We start from the raw sequence: 13,980 nt of genomic DNA on the forward strand, positions 1-13,980 counted from the left end.
GAGGAGGAGCAACGATTTCCCCTCGCAGCAAGAGCCGCTAGCGAGGACACGTATATGGATGACGTGTTAACAGGTTAACAGGTTCGAACTGGAAAAGATGATGGAAAGTGGAGGTTTTCGATTGAGAAAGTGGGCGTCAAATCACCCAGATGTTCTAAGAGATGTTCCTGAGAGTTACTTGACAATTCCTGACTCAACGGGCATAGTTTTGGACGCTTATCCTTCTGTGAAGACATTGGGTCTAATATGGATACCTAAAAAGGATGTTTTCAAATTTCATTTCACTATACCTCCGGTGGAACATAGCGGGGTTCTTACGAAACGGCTTATTTTATCCCGAATTGCTACCCTTTTTGACCCTGAAGGAGATATTAGTTCAGTAATTACAACTGCCGAAATATGTATGACATCCTTATGGACATTGACCGATCAAGGTGGGAATCGGTTGGATTGGGATCAGCCACTGCCCCCCACAGTGTGCGAAAACTGGAAAAAGCCCAATCAATATTCAATATATAGCCCTTTGCTGAACGATATTGAATTCGATCGATGTGTTGTCATATCAAATGCATTGGATTTCCAAATTCACTGCTTTTCGGATGCGTCGCAGAAGCCCTATGGTGCCTGCATCTATTTGCGTAGTCGAGATGTGGAAAACAACGTCCTAATCCTTTTGTTGACTTCTAGGTCCAAGGTTGCCCCTCTCAGAGTTCAAACAATCCCTAGACTCGAGCTTTGCGGGGCACTTCTCGGTGTTGAGCTCATCAAAAGGGTACAGCATGCACTCAACATACAAGCAGATGCATTCTTTTGGACAGACTCTATCTGCGTATTCCGATGGCTTTAATCACCTCCGGCAACATGAATTATATTCATTGCAAATCGAGTTTCCAAGATACAGTTGGCTACAGAAGAATATAATTGGCGACACGGAATGAGATTGACAACCCCGCTGATCTGATATCCAGGGGACTCATGCCTAGCGATGGGCTATGGGCCAAGAAAATTGGCCATCCCTGCCAAATCATATGGCAGACGATGATGGAAGAGAGGAAATGCGGCGCTGCGTAGCAACAGCGATGGCTTGTCCGCATGCAGATTTTAACGAAATGTATTTCGTATGGTTCAATAATTACACGCAATTGATACGGAGCACAGCGATATGCCGAAGGTTCATAAAGCTACTTCAGAAAGATGGGTCACTGGTTTTCTCGCCACATCTGAACTGCGGGAAGCAGAATCAACGCTTGTACGGTGCGTTCAGCGAGAGACGTTCGCAGAAGAGCTCAAAGCGCTCATAAATGGAAATTTAACCCACGGAAAATCCCCTGTATGTTGGTTTAATCCGTTTATTGATAAGGATCAAGTTCTACGAGTCGGCGGAAGACTCAAACACTCTGCGGAGTCAGAGCAAATGAAGCATCCAATGGTTCTTCCAGCTAAACATAGATTTACGCGGCTACTGCTTCGTCATTACCACGAGAAATTATTACATGCGGGTCCTCAGTTGTTACTAGGAACCTGTCGACTTCGTTTTTGGCCATTAGGCGGCAGAAGTGTAGTGAGACACATAATACACCAATGCCGAACGTGCTTCCGGGCTAAACCACGAGCCACTCAACAACTGATGGGAGAACTACCCTCGCCACGCGTTACAGCAGCGCGGCCTTTCCAAAAATCGGGCGTCGATTACTTCGGACCTGTTTATATTCGACCAGGGCCACGGCGAACAGCGGTCAAGGCATACGTAGCCTTGTTTGTGTGTCTTTGCACCAAAGGGGTGCACCTGGAGTTGGCATCGGATTTGTCTACGGAGCGTTTCCTGCAGGCATTACGAATGTTCATTGGTCGCAGAGGTCGGTGCACTGATATCTACTCCGACAACGGCACCAATTTTGTCGGAGCCCGAAATCAGCTGAAAGAGCTTTTAGTCAAGATGAAAGAGCGTAATCACCATGAAATTATACAAAAGGAGTGCTCTGCTGAGGGCATCAATTGGAACTTCAACCCTCACTTTGGCGGACTATGGGAAGCAGCCGTTCGCAGTGCAAAATTTCATCTTCTGCGGGTGATTGGAAATCAACCTGTGTCCATCGAAGACATGCAGAAACTATTAGTGCAAGCAGAAGCAAGCCTCAATTCACGGCCGATGACAATTTTATCGGACAATCCCAACGATCTGGAGCCGTTGACTCCAGCACATTTTCTGATTGGAGCCTCCATACAGCACCTTCCAGATCAGGATTTCCAAGCGATTCCAGTGAACAGGCTCAAGCACTGGCAACTTGTTCAACGTCGTTTGCAAGATTTCTGGTGCCGATGGCATCGGGAATACCTCAGCCAACTTCAAGGGCGTTCGAAACGGTGGCGTGCAACCGTAAACATCGGGATCGGAAAACTTGTAGTCCTTTGTGACGAGAATCAACCTCCAACCCGTTGGAAGAGGGCCTGAATCCAGGAGCTACATCCAGGCACCAACGGGGTAGTCCGGGTGGTCACCATTAAGACGGCAACAGGGTTGCTGAAGCGTCCAGTGGAGAAGATCTGTATCCTGCCAAATCCAGATAACGGGAAGGAAGTTCTAATCAAATTAACAAACCAGTAATTATCCTTCCCTTCCTATCCCAATCGAAGAGGAATCTTTTTATTCTTTTTCAGAAATACGGTTATTTCTGGGTGGTCCAGGATGTCTGCCAGTACATATACCCAGCTTGGCGAAGATTCCGGCCCTGAACGAGTAGATACATCTTATCATCCAAATTACGTTACGCAATAGGAGAGAGATGACCACAATCATCGCACAATCATCAACTGCCGCTAATTCGCATTAGAAGCAGTGAGATCGATCAGAGAGAGATAAAAATCCTCGGCTTATCTCAACGAGAAAAACAACGCAAAGCCCAATCGATAGGTCCTGAGGAACTCGTATCGAACGATAGAGTTGAGTTGACTTAGCACCGTCAAACCAATCGCACGGAACCCAGCACCCAGGCTCACCGAACGAGTTCATTCCTTTGTTAATATTCTTTGTTGTAAATAGTTTGCTAAATGTTCAATGTTAAAATATTAAATGTTAAATGTAAAATAAATAGTTTGTGAATTTTATGTAAAACTGTGTAACAATAAAAAGTGTGTGAATTTGTAAAATCGCGGAACAGTCCTGCTTTCAATCCCCATCTATGTGAGGGAGAAGCCACCGGAATATCGAAGGAAGGACCCACAACTCCCCAACAATATCCATATCCTACCATATCCTAAAACTGCTGGTTTTAGCGAAAAAACGTGATTCTGGTCAAACTCGCTTTGCGCCACCTTCTCTACGAGCGTCGTCTGTAGACGACATCATGTTGATGCTGTACATCGATCACACCAGTGCGATATGCATACTTTTCGGCGCAGTGCTCCGTACAGCGGTAGCACCCCAGCGGAGCACACTGCCGTAGAGAAAGGGTTAAGTTCGATTGAGCTGAATTTTGCATAGTGTGTTTTTTCGAGATGGTGAACATTTTGTATAGGGTAACTTTTCGAAATGTTAGGGTCGATTTTTTCTCATACATTCATTGGCACGCTAAAGTACGGTAGAACCCCGATTATCCGCGGAATAGTCAGGCTAGGTCACCGTGGATAACGAAAATCGCGGATAACGCGATATATGACTAAAAATGAGGTGTAAACACGCAGTAAACACATTTCAGCATGAAGATCATCCGCTCGCGGATAATCGGGGTTTTACTGTATTTTACGAAAGAGAAGAGAAAGAGGGCCTGATCACGAACGTCACTTCACGGTGAAAATGAAATGATTTCTATGCAAGATTATATACATTTCATTTCGTTTTCACCGTGAAGTGACGTTCGTGATCAGGCCCAGAGTCAAACCCAAGCTCGTGCGCTAGAGCCCGGTCTCTTCGCTTGCACATGGAAAAGGTGTGAGAAAGAGAAAAATCGATACTCACCTCTCGAAATTTAAGCGCGCGCACAGGAAGTCTGCCTGTACCTATGGATGTTTATACCTGGTCGCACCGATGATATCAGTGTCACTCGCCGAATCGGAAACGACAGGCAGCAACTTGGAAGATGGAATCGTGGTTCCCTCGAAAATGCCGGCTACCTCGGTGTGCCAAGAAGACCTGATGCATGTCTGTGAGTTTTTTGTCAACGCTTGCCCCAAATCCAATTCCTGGTAGATCTTCCGAATATCTGACCTCCTGGAAACAGTATTTTTCTGGTGGCCTTGAAAAGAAGCACTCGGCCAGCTTACAACACGATGGCGATTATCGACGTGAAGCTTCCAACTCCAACGCACGTCGTTTTTCTCATTTTCGGAACCTGTGTGAGCATTGTGAGTTCCTACCATAAAAACTAATCTCATATGGAATTGTGATACTCGAGAATGATTACGGAATTACACAAACAGTTAGTTTTCACAGTTGTATTTTCCGTTAGTTACGATTAGGGCAACAAGTCTTTGACAGAGTTTGATAAAACGTTACACGAATCCCAAAAGAATCGAATCATCAAATATGAGTGCATGTGTGACTATTGGATGGTTGCAGTCATCAATGTGGGTGTGATGTGATGGATGAGGTGATTGATCCACGGACTGTTCGGTCCGGATCCAAATGCCACTTCTCTTCGAGAACTACTGATGGGAGAATCAATAATTTGTTAAAATCTATCTACAGACCGTCCCAAAAAAGTTTTGAGGTTCAGAGTTAATGTGTATATAATAAGTTCGCAACACCTCTATTACAAATATGTTTCTATTTCGTACGACCATATCTCGATAAATATATATATGATTTGTTGTTGTTGTAAGAACATCACACTACACTGATAAATAGTTCAACTTCAACACTTGAATTTTTGTTTTTTGTCATATGTCTTGCACAGTTTTTGTTGGCAATCAGTGCTCCACATTTGTGAGGCAACAGCATGGGATCAAACCAAGGATATTTTAACATTTTGGTATCTTTTATTTTTGATTTGTTTTTGTGCTCGACTTTGAAAGTAAATGACAACTTTACATTTTTGGTAGAAATAATTCCACAATTAGAACGCAAAATTCTGCAACAGTACAGCAAGGTTACACATGTTCTACATGGTTTACAATAACAGACTTTTGTTTTAATTTCACGTTACTCGCTCAGGTAGTTGATAAAGGACTAAATAAAATCAAATAGGAAACAAATAAATACGTTGAGTGTTTGCCAACACATCGTGAATAGTAGGGATGCATTGAACATCTGTGATTAGTCAATGTTTAATGATGACAGTCGTTTTTCCACGCTGAAGAAAAGGTTAAATCAATCAAACATATCATAGGAGATATCGACGAATCTTACGTGATTTCAATATCTTGGAAGAGATCACCTATCCAGGCCACCGAAATACAGTAATGCTGGAATAGTTGCATCAATAATTCTGCTTCATCCAACATCTCAATTCGCTCGATACGAGCGCGATCGGCAGCCGGGATACTGCTGTAAATTTGCACCATATCCCACGCGCGTGCTCCATGCCAGTTGCAACTCAAAAACCTTCCAAATATCAATTTAAACTATCGAGTTCTAATTTACTGTGCTCTTGGAAACCTACCTGGAAATCTGTGTCTCTAACGAAACGCAGAACTCCACTCCGGCCAAACTGCAGCCTCGTTGTCTCAAATTATTCAGCATAACTTCACCGAAGCGGTCGTTCATGTTGACCTGTTCGTAGTTGACGAACACGGCGGACTGGAAATTGGAGGCGAGCCACTTGAGCAAATTGCTGCTATTCTGTGGCTCGATGTATACCAGGACACACTCAGCCAGAAAGATTGTTGGGATGCTGTAATCAACCTCCGAATGTTGCAACTTTTGCGCAACCTCATCGATGTTACGTAGATCCACACCCACAATATGGTAATTCGTCGAGTGGAGATCCGTTGGGCTTAGCCGCACTTCGCCATCTGTAATGTGAACCAACACAGAATCGTTTATTTTGTCCGATCACTACTTCGTTCGCTACTAACCCTCCACGTGAATTTTCTCCAGCAAGATTTTATTACGCTTGATTTGATAGCACTTTCGCGAGGTTACTGCCGGAAAATCGAGTTCCACAAAGTTCGTGATCATGTGGCCGGATTCTCGCAGTCTCCAGTACAACGTATCGAAGCCGCAACCCATGTTGATAATTTGGCACTTGTCGCCGGTTTTCTGTGTAATGAAAAATCATCATATCTCACAGTTCTTTAAAATAAGTTCGATAATCATTCAATGCTCATCAAAAATTAGCAATTGTTACAGTTTCCAAAATTATTCACAATTTATTTTTAACAAATGGTACCGCTTTGTAACGCTACACATACCTTGAAAAACTTTTCGATGCACATCTCGATGCCCTTCACCCGTGCATAGTAGCCCCTGTTTATTTCCGGTGCCTTGCGGTCCGGACTTCGCACGAAGTAGCCTAAGAACTCGTCCTTCCAGTAGCCCATTTTGACGGCAGATCGCTTGCAGTTGCTCGCGTCATCGTTAGTCGCGATGACCGCCTCGTCGCAAGGATGAAACGCTTGGGACTCCATCGGTTCTTCCGGTCGTATCTTTGGCGATTGCGTCCAGGCACAACACCAGATAAAGGTTTGCACTTGAGTACGATACGAGTTAGCTGCCTATTTTGCCGTTTTTCACTGCAGCGACCTTCGATTCTTGTGAACTCTTTTCTTTGTTTTGACAGCAACCGCCTGTCAGTGATGCCAAATTTGAATGTTGCAATTTTGTGGAATGTTTCACCTGCGACCGATGATTACGTAACGGAACAAAATTTAACAGAGTGTTTACGATTTTTTCGTCACACTGAGAGGAAAATTTAGTAAATATGACGAATTTTTTGGTACATGCTACCAATTCTCTAGTCATTTTCTACCCTACTAATCATTGGTACATGTTACGAAAGAAAAATGGTAGGAAAAAATGTCAAACAAACTGCGATTTGTTGGTCCAACATTGGTTGAATATCAGTGAAAATGTTGCTTCTCATTTGTGATGAATACCTATCAGGGATTATGAAAATATTTTTTTATAATTATTTTTAATTCAAAAAATGTATTTGATTACATTTAACTCCACATACTTAGAATACATTATACTAATAACATATAACTTATTCTATAAACAGTATCAATTATTCTACAATATAAAAATTATCATTGTGAATAATAATAACAGTACTTAATAACATCAATTATTCTATGAGCAGCGTACAAGGGGAAAATTACTATCGCAGCCTCAACCACATCAATTTCATATGCATTTCCAAAGTCTCGAGTACTCGAAAAAGTTTCCGTTCCTCTTCCTGCTGCATCGCTCTATTTTTTTTTTTATTTATATCGTTTATTTTTACAGGCTCAGTTACATAGGTTTAAAGGAGCCGAACTCCTTACTGTATTGTTACTAGTATATATACATTTTTCCTTAATTCTAATGTTAATAATATAGGAAACCGATTACTCGCGGTCAACTCGAGTTTAGAAGGGTGACATATTTTCTTCAGGAAAAGGAGGGGATATGAGGATATGTTGACATTGATCACACTCACACTCTCAATCACACTCATCACACTCAATTCTTAAACCTATCTTATATCTAATATGTATTTACATTTCATCTTATTCTTAAGAAGGGATCCGATCTCTCACAAAGGAAAAGGAAAAGGAAAAACTAAGGGTATAAGGACAATCACACACGAAGATCGATAGCTTTAAGGAATACATATATTTGGGACATGTAATCAAGGTCTAACCGAGCCAACACGTCTCTCACCGGCACATTGGGCTGCCTTCCTCGGGCCCGAAGGGTGACTACTAAATTCGATCTGGCGACAAGATACAGCTCGCACGACCAAACAACGTGCTCGATGTCGTGGTAACCTTGGCCACAAACACAAAGATTGTTGTCGGCAAGATTAATACGAAAGAGTAGCGCATCTAACGAACAGTGATTGGACATGAGTCGGGAGAAGGTGCGAATAAAGTCCCGACTCAAGTCCAGACTTTTGAACCATGGTTTGAGGCTAACCTTAGGGATAATCGAGTGAAACCACCGGCCCAATTCATCTTCGTTCCATTTGCGTTGCCAGTTAACTATGGTATTTTTGCGGACTAAAGAATAAAATTCATTGAAGGCGATTTGACGCTGATAAATATCGCCTTCAATTGCACCTACCTTTGCTAATGAGTCAGCCCTCTCATTACCCAGAATTGAGCAATGTGAAGGGACCCAGACAAAGGTAATGACATAACAGCGTCTGGATAAAGCACTCAAAATTTCTCGTATTCTCTCAAGGAAGTACGGCGAGTGCTTTTCCGGCCTCACTGAACGGATAGCTTCGACAGAGCTAAGACTATCCGTTACAATGTAATAGTGTTCAACAGGTCGTGAGGCGACGCTGTCCAGCGCCCAGTGTATCGCTGCCAATTCAGCAATATACACTGAGCAAGGATTCTGAAGACTGTGTGAGGTGCTAAAAAATTCGTTGAACACTCCAAATCCTGTGGACTCATTCATAGAGGACCCATCAGTAAAGTACATATTATCACAATTGATATCCCCATACTTTGCATCGAAGATCGTTGGAACGATCCTCGATCGAAGATAATCTGATGTTCCATGGATATCCTGCTTCATGGACAGATCAAAATGCACAGAGGAATTGATGTAGTCAGGAAAACAAACACGGTTGGGAATATACGAAGAAGGATCAACCTGCATGGAGACGAATTCATGATATGAGCTCATGAATCCAGAATGAAAATTTAGCTCGATCAGCTGCTCAAAATTTCCGATCACCAATGGGTTCATAACCTTACACCGGATGAGGAACCGAAGAGATAATAAATTGAAGCGATCTTTTAGTGGGAGTAGGCCTGCCAAAACCTCGAGACTCATGGTATGCGTTGAGGGCATACATCCCAACGCGATACGGAGACAAAGATACTGAATTCGCTCGAGTTTAATGAGGTGTGTTTTGGCAGCTGATTGAAAACAGAAACTGCCATACTCCATCACTGAGAGAATAGTTGTTCGATACAACATTATAAGATCTTCGGGATGGGCTCCCCACCAGGTGCCGGTAATTGTACGGAGAAAGTTTATTCTTTGTTGACATTTTTTACTCAGATACCTAATATGGGCCCCCCAAGTACATTTAGAATCGAACCAGACCCCAAGATACTTGAATGACATAGCATGAGTGATCGGTTTACCCAAAAGTTGAAGCTTTGGTTTTGCTGGTTTATGCTTCCTAGAAAAAACCACCATCTCTGTTTTCTCCGTGGAGAATTCGATCCCTAGCCCAATGGCCCAGGTTGAAAAATTGTTCAAAGTATCTTGTAAGGATTCTTGCAGGTCGGATTCGTTTGATCCTACGACAGACACCACTCCATCATCTGCAAGTTGTCTTAGGCTGCAATTTTGTGTAAGGCAATTGTCAATGTCGCTTACGTAGAAATTGTACAAAAGGGGGCTTAAACATGAGCCCTGGGGGAGTCCCATGTAAGAGACCCGACTTACTGCCGAATCTCCGTGAGAAAAGTTCAAATGTTTCTCACAAAGCAAGTTATATAACATATTATTCAATAGAGGCGGCAGACCCCGAGATTGTAATTTGTCTGACAAAACCTCTATTGAAACAGAATCAAAGGCCCCCTTTATGTCCAAGAATACTGAAGCCATTTGTTTTTTTTCGGCGTAAGCCAGTTGAATTTCTGAAGAAAGCAACGCAAGACAATCATTCGTCCCCTTGCCCCTGCGGAACCCATATTGTGTATCTGAGAGTAGGCCATTCGTTTCAACCCATCGATCAAGGCGAAACAAGATAATTTTCTCCAACAATTTCCGTATACAAGACAGCATTGCTATTGGGCGGTACGAATTGAAGTCGGACGCGGGTTTTCCGGGTTTTTGAATAGCTATAACTCGTACTTGTCTCCAATCATCTGGAACAATATTATGCTCCAGAAACCGATTGAATAAGTTCAACAAGCGATGTTTCGCCACATCAGGGAGATTTTTCAGCAAGTTGAACTTAATTCTATCCGATCCCGGAGCAGAATTGTTACATGAAAGGAGAGCAAGAGAGAATTCTACCATCGAAAACTCGGAATCAAGATCGCACCTATCTTGTGGTATATCTCGAATAATTCTTTGCACTGGAGCGGAATCGGGACAAACCTTTCGTGCAAAATTAAAAATCCATCGATGTGAATATTCCTCGCTTTCATTGGATGAAGAGCGATTTCTCATGTTTCGAGCCACTTTCCATAATTTTTTCATTGACGTTTCTCGTGACAAACCTCCCACGAAATTTCGCCAATAAGCACGTTTTTTCCCTTTGATCAAGTTTTTAAATTGATTTTCAAGGTCCAAATACTTCTGAAAATTTTCAGGGGTTCCACGTTTCCGAAAAGCTTTAAATGCATTCGATTTATCTCCATAAAGCTTGGAACACTGGCCATCCCACCATGGATTGGGAGGCCTTCGACGAATAGTGGAACCTGGGATGGGTTTCGTTTGAGCGCGAACCGCGCTGTCATATATCAAACGAGAAATGAAGTTATACTCCTCCAATGGAGGCAAACCATCTCTGGAATTGATGGCTAGAGCAATCGCGTCCGCATATTTTTTCCAGTCAATGTGTCTTGTGAGGTCGTATGCCATGTTTATTGATTCAGAAGAATTCAACCCATTGGTGATAGAAATTTTGATTGGCAAGTGGTCACTACCGTTGGGATCCTGGATTACATTCCACTTGCAATCTAACGATAGTGAATTCGAGCAAAGCGAGAGGTCAAGAGCACTTGGTTTAGCAGGAGGTTTAGGTACACGTGTTGTTTCCCCAGTGTTCAAAACGGTCATATTGAAGCTGTTACAAAGGTCATATATCAACGATGAACGATTGTCGTCGTACTGTTCCCCCCAGGCAGTTCCGTGAGAGTTGAAGTCTCCCAAGATTAATCGTGGCTCAGGAAGGAGTGAGCACATGTCAACAAGTTGCTTGCGGCTAACCGCAGCTCTCGGAGGCCAATACAAGCTGACTATACAGAGGTCTTTGCCTCTGATGTTTGCATGACAAGCAACAGCTTCGATCCCTCCAATAGGTGGAAGGTCAATTCTAAAAAATAAGTGACACTTATTGATCCCCAATAGTACCCCTCCGTATCTGTCATCACGGTCCAAGCGTATTATATTAAAATCGTGGAAAGAGAGATCATTTTGAGAAGAGAGCCAGGTTTCGGATAGAGCAAAAAGATCACAATTGAGTTTATGAATTAGAAATTTGAATGTATCCAATTTAGGGATAAGACTACGACAATTCCACTGTAAAACAGTGATATCTCCGACCTCTCTATTTAAATTAGACATCAAGAGAGATAATCATTGCAAGGAGGGGCCATGTTTGCATCAATTGCTGCAAAAATGTCTTTAGTACTGGAAGCATTGCGGTGACAATGGTTCTGATGGAGTCGGAAACATTAAAACACGTGAAGATTTGATCCACAAGGTCAGACAACTTTATAAATCCCGATTGGGAAGTTGAACTTGACGGAAAAACAGGGACAGTTGGGGTTTTTGATGTCCCCTCGAGTGCTGGGTCGTTCGAAGGTGAACTATTACCACGGAGGCCAGGAGGGACCTGATTTTGCTTATCCGCTGCACTCGATTTTTTGGGCAAGCTAACAGGGGGTATCACCGGAGGGACTTGTCCTTGAACTTTGGGAGTGGTCACATTTTTGCGCCGGGAATTCCCTTGAGAAATAAACGGCGTGCCCCCGTTAGCTGTATCCGCTTCCATTTCGTCAACTGGCAACGTAGCGAAGACATTGTGTGTATTGATTGGTTGTTGTTCTTGAGCCAGTGGAGAAGCGCCCTTCAAAATTTCTGCGAAAGTGCGTTTAGAGCGTTCCCTCAAAGAGCGCTTCTGTTTCTCCCAGCGAGCCTTGTATGTTTCACAAGCTGAGAGCACGTGTGGGGATCCCCCGCAATATGGACACTTATGCTCAGTCGCACTGCAGGATTTCCCCTCATGTTGTTCTCCGCAAGTGGCACATCGTTCTTTATTGGCACAATAAGCAGCCGTGTGACCAACTGACTTGCACTTTAGACAAGTCATTGGCTTTGGAATAAAAAGTCGCACGGCTAACCTCAATTTATCTACCATCACGTAGTCAGGGAGAGCTGAACCAGCGAAGGTGACTCGAAACGAGTTGGACGGCGTAAATTTCTTTTCTTCTCCTTCATGGGAGACTGTTCCGAGCTGGCGGCAACCCAAGATCTTAACAGTCGTCGAGGGCAGTTTTTTAAAACGGCCGGTACCTTCACTCGTAATGTATTCGCACGTCAAGCCCGTTTCGGTTATCACACCCTCAATTTCGACTATGTGAGAGGGTATGTAGACCCGATACTCAATTGTAAAATGCTGATCGACAACAATCTTGTTTGCGTCTTTTCGATCATTCACGACAACTCGCAATTTGTTTGGTCTAACCTTCGAAATTTCCGAAACGGAGGTATACCTTGCCAGATCTTTCGCGATCTGCATGACTCTCAACGCCTTTCCATTTGGCTTAGGCCTGAAGAAAACAACCCAGGGACCAGTTCCGGGCGCATCTTCTGGATAGACCTTTACACGAGGAGTGGGAATAACAGGGGGGGAAGGCGAGGACAGGGATTGAGAGTGGGAAGGCGAAGGTTGAGAAGGAGCGGGAAGAACAGAGGGAGAAGACGAGGTTGAAGGTAGAGTGGGATCGTTAAGGGCAGATGGGAGATTTGCTAGTTTTTTGGAGGGAGGCTTGGTAGGGTTAGCTGACTCGTCCCCAGAAGAAGTATCTTCCGTATTTGGAACACGTTTGAGTGACTTTTTTTTATCCGTTAGGAGGGAACTAGAGTCAGAGACCTCCATATCCGAAGGTCCCCCACTCTCTGCCATTTTAAATTTTCACTTATATTCTAAGTATTTTTTTAAACAATATTTCACAATAAAATAATTCACAAAAACAAAAAAAAAAAAACTTATAATTATTAAATATTTTCTCTCAGTATATTCAATCTTATTCACCTATGAACGCACTCCAGTGCAGATGAACGGGAGCGTGCTGAAAGCTCGTTGGTGGTGGGAATGTGCCTACGACACCACTACACACAGTCGTCGGTGAAAGCTTACCCGCACTGTCACTGTTGGCACGATGACTCGGCGAAATCTCCAATGTCGGCGAAGCAACGACAAAACAAAAACCAATGCTTGGCTTTCCGAGGATGAAAGCCTTTATCCACTTGCAGGCAGGGCACTTCACTCACTATCCAGATAGTGAAATGAACTCTTCAGCGGCAAAAAAACAACAATCACGCGGTAACCGATAACGGAACTTGGACGCGACTTTCCTTCGTCTGGTTACTTCGGGCAATCGGCGAAGAAATGCTGCATCGCTCTGATTTGCATTATTTAGGGACGGAGATAGCTGATTAACAAAGTTTCGGTAGCACAGCGTTTCATCCGTATTTTGTTCTCTCGTGTCACCATGAACAAAGGAAAAACATATGTTAATAATATTTAATATGTATACATGTAATGAAACATAACATCAACAAAATGCTCACCTCCGAATATCTATCTTCGTCTCCAAAAGAGAAATGGCAATTGCAAAGTGCGCGCTTCACAGCTGTTAGGTATGACAAAACAAACAAGGTTACTAATGGTATGAAGTAACATATACGAATCCTTGGTAAGAACGTTCATTGCGTCTGACACCACTTTTACGCGATTTTGGTAATATTTACAAAAAATATGTATATTTTACCAATGTTTTGGCTACTAAAGATTTGGTAGCTGCTTTTACTAAACTATTTCTCCAGTGCATTAGTCTCGGTAATTACACTGGAGAAATAGTTTAGTAAAAACAGCTACCAAATATTTAGTAGCAAAAACATTGGTAAAATATACACAT

The 13,980-nt window shown here is 43.0% G+C and overlaps 2 protein-coding genes across 2 annotated transcripts; one reads left to right on the forward strand and one right to left on the reverse strand.

Annotated features, from left to right (window-relative positions):
- The first annotated feature begins 1,162 nt into the window (after positions 1-1,162).
- Positions 1,163-2,452, forward strand: LOC129773627 (uncharacterized). The gene has a single exon (XM_055777266.1). It carries the CDS (start codon positions 1,163-1,165, stop codon positions 2,450-2,452), a length of 1,290 nt encoding a protein of 429 aa, XP_055633241.1.
- A 1,964-nt stretch (positions 2,453-4,416) lies between these two features.
- LOC129776617 (leucine carboxyl methyltransferase 1) lies at positions 4,417-6,726 on the reverse strand. Its single transcript, XM_055782351.1, has 5 exons — positions 6,349-6,726; positions 6,013-6,196; positions 5,598-5,949; positions 5,345-5,539; positions 4,417-5,288 (listed from the first exon to the last, which is right to left on the reverse strand). The coding sequence occupies exons 1-5, from the start codon at positions 6,562-6,564 to the stop codon at positions 5,252-5,254; spliced, it is 984 nt and encodes a 327-aa protein (XP_055638326.1). The 5' UTR covers positions 6,565-6,726; the 3' UTR covers positions 4,417-5,251.
- Positions 6,727-13,980: the final 7,254 nt, after the last annotated feature.

The sequence above is a fragment of the Toxorhynchites rutilus genome, chromosome 3, assembly GCF_029784135.1.
Source record: "Toxorhynchites rutilus septentrionalis strain SRP chromosome 3, ASM2978413v1, whole genome shotgun sequence".
NCBI classification, from domain to species: domain Eukaryota; kingdom Metazoa; phylum Arthropoda; class Insecta; order Diptera; family Culicidae; genus Toxorhynchites; species Toxorhynchites rutilus.

What these genes read in the sequence shown, in the direction of transcription:
- LOC129773627 (XM_055777266.1), top strand. Translation starts at nt 1,163, where the DNA reads ATGCCGAAGGTTCATAAAGCTACTTCAGAAAGATGGGTCACTGGTTTT.
- LOC129776617 (XM_055782351.1), bottom strand. Translation starts at nt 6,564, where the DNA reads ATGGAGTCCCAAGCGTTTCATCCTTGCGACGAGGCGGTCATCGCGACT. An exon ending in GGAGAAAATTCACGTGGAGG is followed by an intron (nt 5,950 to 6,012) that starts GTTAGTAGCGAA and finishes TTCACATTACAG; the next exon opens with ATGGCGAAGTGCGGCTAAGC. An exon ending in TTCCAAGATATTGAAATCAC is followed by an intron (nt 5,289 to 5,344) that starts GTAAGATTCGTC and finishes CCTTTTCTTCAG; the next exon opens with CGTGGAAAAACGACTGTCAT.